Consider the following 8,516-nt stretch of genomic DNA (forward strand, 5'->3'; position numbering starts at 1 on the left):
GCTAACTGTAACCTAGCAACTATAAACACAGGTTACAGCTTGTCTAATGTACACAGTAGATATTATTTCACAAAATAAATAAAGAAAAAGCATGACACCATAATTATGTTAAATGAATGTTTATGTAAATGTTTCAAAAAAATTTTATAAATTGTCTTTGGAATTGGTGGAATTTTATGGTGCAGTGATGACTATACTAAGTAGAAAAACTTGAAAACCTGTCATATGGACTTTAATCATAATAGTATTTTTTGACTAGGCTAACCCTTAACCCACATTATGAACCAATAGCTGTTCTTATTCCAGTATTGATACTTTGCAGCTGATGTCATCAACATACCTGGGGGTGTGATGCTAACTGAAGGCACTGCTCCGTCTGAAGCTTTGTTACTCAGAACAGACTTTAATCTGACTTTTATTTTAACACAATCTGACCAGAGAGAACTGATTTAGTTGCAACTACAACATCTGAGCTGGTTTGTGCTGTTAAAGGGACAGAGCGGAATTTTGGACACAGGGCCTCATTTCCTCTTGAGCCAGAGTGCTGGAGATGTGTGGAGACTCTTTTTAAAAATATCTGGTGTAATAATAGATTTGCTTTGGGTGTTTTGTGGAGTGGGTAAGACTGTTTTTAGTGGCAGGATAACTATGGCCATTGACATGCACTAGTCTAGCACCAGCGACCTCTGCAAATACAAGGACTGGATGGGATATTTTAAAAAGTGTCTCCACACGTCTCCAACACTCTGGCCCAAGAGGAAATGAAGGTCTACTGTATGTCCAAAATTCCGGACTGTCCCTTTAAACAAATCTCTTTCAGTTTGTCGGTTAGTCACACTTACTATTGTGTTGAAAATCAAACACTTAAACAGAACCATGAGCGCTCATATTGACCACAGGCTCTTGAAAATGTGATGTTCTCATCTATTTCTTGAGTTCTTAAAACTTATTTTTGACTGTTTGCTAATGTGCACAGTGTGTCCCCATGGTAACATCCCCAGCGAGATATCACTGCAAAGTATCAGTTTTTCCATCTTTATTTTATGAAATTATGAACTTTTTTATTTTTATTTTGATCAAATTATATCTTTATTATTAGCTCTAGAGGTGACCGAAATCTACCCCATAACTTAAACAGCTAGTCCAGCTTTACTTATAAATCTTTCATAACATCGTCCTTGTCTTTGCCTCTGTGTCTACTGTTGAATTACATAACTTTCTATAGCACATTGTATTGTCTGCTAACACAAGTGCCTTAAATGTTTCAAAACTGCTATTGCTGTGTGACCAGATGTAGCATGCTTTCTGTACTTTTTATGCATTTTTGAACTATTATGAACAATGCAGAAGAGACAGGCTCACTTCCCTCACACGCTGGCTCCTCTATGGTCTAAATGCATGTGAGATACTTGCACAATTCTCAAATAATTATAGTTTAAACCTTATATTTTACTGTCGCAAAATCAGTGTATGGTTATTTTTATTATTTTAGACCCTTTAAAATGCTTGGACATCAGAATGATCAAAATTGCGGAATGGAGGCGACCGGAGGCGGTGAAGTAAATCATAATATGCTAAAAATAATTAAAGGACCCATATTACGCTATTTTCTGGTCTATGTCATAATGTTGTTTTCTCATCACAAACAGACCTGGAGCTGTGTTTTGTTTCATTCACACAAACCTGCATGTTTAGGCTGAGTTCTTCTCACAAAGCTCAAACACTCTGTACCACCCTGTGATGTCATGTGGTAATACAGGAAGTGCTCCACTGTGTTTTAAACTCCATACACCTTCACTAGAATAATTTGGATGATTTTAGCCCTGGAATTGCCAATCTCTTCTGAAAAAAAAAAACCAAAAAAAAAACGTAAAAGGTAGTTGTTAACTTGAAAACTACCGCTTCATGACATCACAAGGTGGAACAGAGCATTTTGAACTGAGATGTAGATGGACTAATAAACAACTTGTGTGAATGAAACAAAACACAACTCCAGGTATGTTTTTGATGAGGTAACAACATTCAAACAAGGCTTAAAGCTCATAAGAGTCAGTTTTTGCATAATATAAGACTTCTAACTGACCTCAGATCTAAATACTAAGATAAACTATCTTTCAACTTAAGTTAATATTTTATGATTTCTGAGTTTCTCCACTAAAATCACACTATGTTCAGATATCAGAAGCTAAGCAGGGCCAGGCGTGGTTAGTACCTCAATGGGAGGTCTGTCACAATAACACATTTTGAAGTGTGATATTTTACTGAAGTCAGTATAGAAAATAAACAATGATAAAGAAACTAATTTATGCCACTGATAAAATAAACGAAGAGCAGATTTAAACAGCAAAAAACTATTCTACATCTACAATATTGTGCAATAAACAAATAGCAGAATGAAACACTTTAGTACTTGACTCACAGAAGGTATTAATTTGAACTTTTGCAGCTTAAAGGTGAACTATGTCACTTTTTGGTTGGGGGGGCCCATCACCTGCTTGTTTCTATGGAGATGTCATTGCTTTGCCTGGAATGCTCCACAGTATGACATTAATTAAACAGGTTTATTTATTATTTAATTACTGATGGTTTTATAGCTCAAAAATACCTAGAAAAACAGGCATTCTGACAGTGAGCGGGGTCGCCTCTCCTCAGATCTGACCTGTAACTTGGTCCGGTTTGATCTCCATGAAGATAGAAAGGTTTCAGTAACATACAGTCAAACATTTCAGACAAAGCAATCTCCAAGCATCTCCATGGAGACAAGCATTTGACGGGCACTCCACCTGAAAAGTTACACAATACACCTTTAAATCTTATGGTATAGAAAAAAATAACCAAAAAGTACTGCAAAGAAAAAGTACAGACTATAAAAACTGACCCCAAATATTTCACAGAATCTTACCACCACAGAGTATTAGAGTGAATGGATACTGCTATGTAAAGCTTCTTAGTAGACGCTATAAAAATCAAATGTATTATTATTTACTCCTGTCCCCAGTTGCCTCCTTTACGGAATTTGGAAACTTTTAAAGGGTCTATTATGGAAGATAACTTGTGTCATCGCATTTTGAATTTCAAATGCTGCTGAATTTCTCACTTAGTATTGTTTGACTCTGAAAAAACATGTTCGAATTATTTTTATTCTGAATGTCAGTTGATGAAATTTTAAGTATATATATTTCAAGCCCTCAAATTCAACAGTTGAAATTCAGAGTGTAAATTCGCAGTGAAAAAATTTACAAAGATCCAAGATGTAAAGATCTAAGCAACTGATCCAGAGTGATCCGACCTAACTTCGTAACAACCAGTAAATTGGTCAGAATTAGCCTCAATAAAACCTCTCATCTCTATGGCCGCGTCTCATTTCTCTTTCCTCGCTTCCATCTCCTTGATTCCTCTCCTCGCTTCAGGAGACAGACATCTGATAAAATAATCAAACTTTATTGGTCTCAGTGAGGAGTTTATATCCTCTCCCCTCCATGTGTCTTCTCTGTGGGCGGGGCTTCTTCACCCATTTCCTGCAGAATCGAGAAGAGGAATCGAGGTAGAAGGAAGCGAGGAAAGAGAAATGAGACACTGCTCTAGATTTTTTAAAGTGTAAACCCCGCCCACAGATAAGATTGGCCAATAGGAAACCGCCACACACAATCGATTGCTTTTGCCTTTGCATCTTGGATTTTCAATGCAATTTTTTTTCACTGCAAATTTTACATTCTCAATTTTGACTGTTTAATTTGAGGGCTTAAAATGTATACCTAAAATTTCAGCAACTAAAATTCAGAATAACAATACTTCAAACATATTTTTTCAGCATTAAAATTTTCAAAGTGAGAATTTGTGGTATTTAAACTTTAAAATCAGTTGAAACGAATGATCTTCCATAGGCTATGCAAATACAGCTGATTTCAGACTGAATCTTGTTGTGGGTTATAAGCAGCTCTCTTGTATATTCGCTGAAGCAGGGCTGATCAATACAAGATATAACTGAAGGCATTACTCAGAGCAGCCTCATTCTATGTCCCATCCACTGTCCTTAATGTACACGCTTTAATCATAGCGGCCATGTTGCCTCTTTATTTTGATTTATTTCGTATTTATCTCCACATAAATTAGCTATATGTGATGTTGCTTCTTGTTTGTCTCCGTCTCCTGCATGAAGCCCACTCCACCTTTTTGTTTTTATTTGCTGTTTTTAAATTTAAGTTGTTCACAAAATGATCTTTTCCACAACCCCTTTCTTCTAAATTTGATGCAATGTTTCCAGATCGGTGAAATTTACATGTGATGTTTACAATAGCGGTATAGTCAGGATCACGTTGAAATTCTGTAGACTGGTATGTGAGAAAATGATTAAGATTAAAGGTGCACTGCGCAACTTTTCCAATGGAGGGTCTTGATTGTCTTCATGGAGATGTTATTGCTTTGTCTTGAATGTTCCATGGTGTAACATTAAACATAGCAGTCTAGCATTTTTTGTGTTTCAGTTGCTTAAAAATACAATAATTCCTTCTGTGAATAGGGCGACTCTCCACAGATCTGAACTGTAATGTAGTGTAGTCCTCTAACCTGTTTGTTATAGCGGTTTAATCTATACTGTACAACATTCTAGACAAAGCAATGACATTTCTCTGGAGATAAGCAGGTGGCGGACCTTCCACTACAAATGTTACTCAGTGCACCTTGAAGGCTAATGGTGCATCCCAGGAAAATGGTAACTTGGATACTTGCCACCTTTGAAAAAATGCTCTGGAACACCGCTTGAAGTGAAAATTCCTATTTGTGAACAGGGAAATGTTCAAGCGACTCCGTCTTCATACGAGTTAAAGTGTTACGTAATACAACAATGCTAATCATAATAAAGGGTGGATCTGAGAGTTGAATCACCACATACATGATATTCTGCTGTAGCATTAGCCATATGTTTACACAACAACGCTTTGAAGTCATAACTCAAAATGTTCAAGTGAGAAATAACATAATAGTCTGCTGGCATCGCCATGTTGTTTTGGTTGGGTAACCACAGTGCTGCCCTGTGATTGGTCAGACCTGTCACATGTAAACACTTCAGCTGGAGCTGTTCAAACTGATTCTGAAGAGTTTGTGAACTCACTAAAATGTGACACGTGAACCCTGGGTTAGGTCATTAAGGTTCTGCAAATGTTTGTTTTTTTTAATCATAATTTTAAATGAGCACAAGTGAATAAACTCACATAGTGAATGTATGTGATGTAAACACTGTGTATGTAATTTCCTGGAAACATTACATCTTTATGGATAATACGACTGTGGGCTGCATCTGTGGGGGTCAGAGCTGAGCCTTGTCTGTTTGCTTCAAATGTTTTTGAGGTTTGTCTCCTGATTCAATGACACTTCAACACGTTTCAGTGACCCTCTGTCTTTCTCCACCCTCCCCTCTTTCTGCCTCTACCTCTTTTTCTTTTTCTCTCGCCCCCTTTCTTTCTCTTTGTCTCCTTCGCTCTCGCTCCCTCTTTCTCCCCCAATCTCTCTCTCTCTCTCTCTCATTCTCTGTCACCCTCTTTCCTTTCTTCTCTCTTTCCCCTCTTTCTTTCTCCCTCTCCCTCTCTCATACTTTCTTTCTCTCTCCCCCCTCCTTCCCTCTCTCCCTCTTTCTTTAACTCTCCCTCTCTCTATCTCCCTCCCCTCTCTCCCATTTCTTTCTCTCCCTCCCTCTCCTCCTCTCCGTTTCTCTTTCACCCCGTCACGCTGCCAGAGCTGCTCAAAATTGAGTTTATAGGTATGGAACATTACACTATCATGTTTAAACAGTTTTCCTCTCACACTCACATATTTGTTCCATCTTCTTTCTAAAAATAAAAGTCCCCGTAGACTCTCTGCATGCACCCTCTCTTGTGATTTGAACTCTGTGACCTGGGTAAAGTTTGGTAAGGCTGTGGTTATCGATACTTTGCAGCTGATGTCATCAACATTCCCTGGGGGTGTGAGGCTAACTGTAGGCACGGCTCTGTCTGAGGCTTCGTTAGACTTTAATCAGAGCTTTATTTTAACACAGTCTGACCAGAAATAATTCACTGTCAATTACAAGCTACTTAGCATCAGCCAACAGTTTTTCAGTTATTCACTCTCACCTAAACAGAACTATGAAGGCACGTATTAATTATAGGCTACTAAGAATGGGTGCGTTTTCAGATTATCTAAAAACTTTTTTGTCTATGTGTATTGTGTCACCATGGTAACTGATTAATTGATTTTGCTACAGACATACTTGTAGAACACCCCCAGCATGACGTCACTGCACAGTCTCAATAGCTACTAATTTTGTCCTCAAAGGTACACTATGTTAGCCAGGCTGGTGCCACCTAGTGCCTCTGCTCAATTTAATTTCTCTTCAGCGATTAGGTCAGAAATCAAAATGCAATAGACAGTTCACAAAAACCCTGGAAGTGCGAGTTCTGGCACCAGTCAATCAGCCAAGAGCCATACATTCTGTGTTGTTAATGATTCCCGAGATCAAGGATTTAAAGCCAGAATAAAGAGAACGTTTTGTGAATTTCATCAAGGGGAAAGACGTTATTGTCCTTCTTCCTATGGGATTTGGGAAAAACTTTATATACAAGTTAGCCCTGTTAGCGGCACATTACATACATCATGACCAAATAGCAGCGATTGGTTCACTTTTCTGGTGGAGTGCTTATCTCCCCGGAGAGGTCATTGGTTTGTTGTAAATGGCATTAAACTTGCTACTCTACGGAGCAGGTGATGTGTCACAGGACACAGTTACAGGTGAGATCTGTACAGAGGCAAGCTCGCTAACAGTTACAATGCAGGTTCTTCAAGGTTAATAAGGCCATACCATAGACTGTATATAAATGGACATGCCTAACCCGCTTGTCGCCGCATTTTAAATAGGAAGTGAGCATGGGGGCCCTTCCGGCTCCATTGACTCTGGCTCTAATTCACTTTATATTGAAAAAACATAGCCCCTCTTTGTAACTGTTACTGTAAATGTTCCGCTCTACATGATCCTGGTATCTTATTTTTCTAATTTGTTCATAAATAAAGTCCTATTCCTAATATACAACTCGGCTTTAAATTTGCCCCATAACCACCAGCCTTGGTGAGCTTCATTTGACTGGCGCCGAACGCTATGAATGACATCAAACTCCCTTAGTCCACTTTTTATACAGTCTATGCGCCATACTGTTAAACATTCTAGGCAAAGCAATAACATCTCCACGGAGACAAGCAGTGGCATATGTTCCACCAGAAAAGTTACATAGTGCGTCTTTAAGTGATGTAACAAATGTGAAAGAATTAAATTATAGTAGGGGATTCTTGAGTGAAAAAAAAGATTGTTTTGGTCAAGGTTTAGATACTTCTCCAAGCCTCAGTGACAGAGCTGTGATGCATGAAGCAAAGATTAAAGATATGTCCCACCAATGAATGTCTCTACCTCCTCTTTACACTTTGCTCAAATAACAAAGCGTAAAAAGTACCAAAAACAGTGTACTTTCTCAGGCAGAAAAACTGACCTGCGGCCTGTTTAAAGTGGAGCTCTGTATCAGTGACAGCAGCACAAAGCAGATCAGGCTAAGACCGTCACACAGGCTTTATTTAGACCCTTTAACTCCACTAAAGCAATAGTGTGTCCAGGTAAACTGTAAGGGGATAGTTAAAGCTGCACTATGTAACTTTTCTGGTGGAGATTCTATCGCTTTGCCTGTAATGTTCCACAGTATAACTTTAAAGGGCCCATATTACACAATTTTCTGATTTATGTTGTAATGTTGTTTCGTCATCACAAACATATCCAGTGTCGTGTTTTGTTTCATTCCCACATTTAACACACAAACCCTGCATATTTAGGCTGCGTTTTTCTCTCTCAAACAGAAAACACTCTGTTCCACCTTGTGATGTCATGTGGTAATACAGGAAGTGCTCCACTGTGATTTTAAACTCCATGGACCATCACTACATACACAGTCATTTGGATAATTTCAGCCCTGGAGTTGCTTATACCTACTAAAGAAAAGGTAAAATGTAGCCGTTAACTTGAAAACTGCCACTTCATGACATCACAAGGTAGAATTTGAGCTTTGGAGATGACAGACTAATAACAAAGGATTACTCAAACATGTATGAATGAAACAAAACACAACTCCAGGTATGTTTTTGACGAGGTAACAGCATTACAACATGGCTTAATCCACTCTGTGTAATATAAGACCTCATTTATTCTCATATGATGATACAAGTTGTGATAAAATTGTAACCTAGGCAAATGGAGAATGCCTTTCATATATAAATTTTTAGCATATCGTATTAGATTAACACTCATGCCCTTCCTGTAAACAGCCGTCACATACATTTGAAGGTTGATTCCGATTCGCAGTAATGTTTGATAGGATTATTTCAGCTCATGTTTAGGCCCTGGACTCTACCCTGACTCCCCCCGGGCCCCCTTCTCCTCCTTCTTTTCCTCCTCCTCCTCCTCTCAGTGTTTCTGCTGAACTTTTAATTTTTGTCCTTTAACGCCC

General features: G+C 38.4%; 1 protein-coding gene across 1 annotated transcript in view; it reads left to right on the forward strand.

The window, feature by feature from the left end:
- Positions 1 to 8,516, forward strand: part of nrg2b (neuregulin 2b) — a 65,364-nt gene that overhangs the window by 50,593 nt on the left and 6,255 nt on the right. The window contains exon 6 of the mRNA XM_055158880.1: positions 5,732 to 5,755. Within this exon, the coding sequence (XP_055014855.1) occupies positions 5,732 to 5,755 (24 nt within the window). The remainder of the gene's footprint in view (positions 1 to 5,731; positions 5,756 to 8,516) is intronic.

Source organism: Boleophthalmus pectinirostris, unplaced genomic scaffold (genome assembly GCF_026225935.1).
Source record: "Boleophthalmus pectinirostris isolate CB_2022bp ecotype Guang Dong unplaced genomic scaffold, ASM2622593v1 HiC_scaffold_23, whole genome shotgun sequence".
In the NCBI taxonomy this organism is placed as follows: domain Eukaryota; kingdom Metazoa; phylum Chordata; class Actinopteri; order Gobiiformes; family Gobiidae; genus Boleophthalmus; species Boleophthalmus pectinirostris.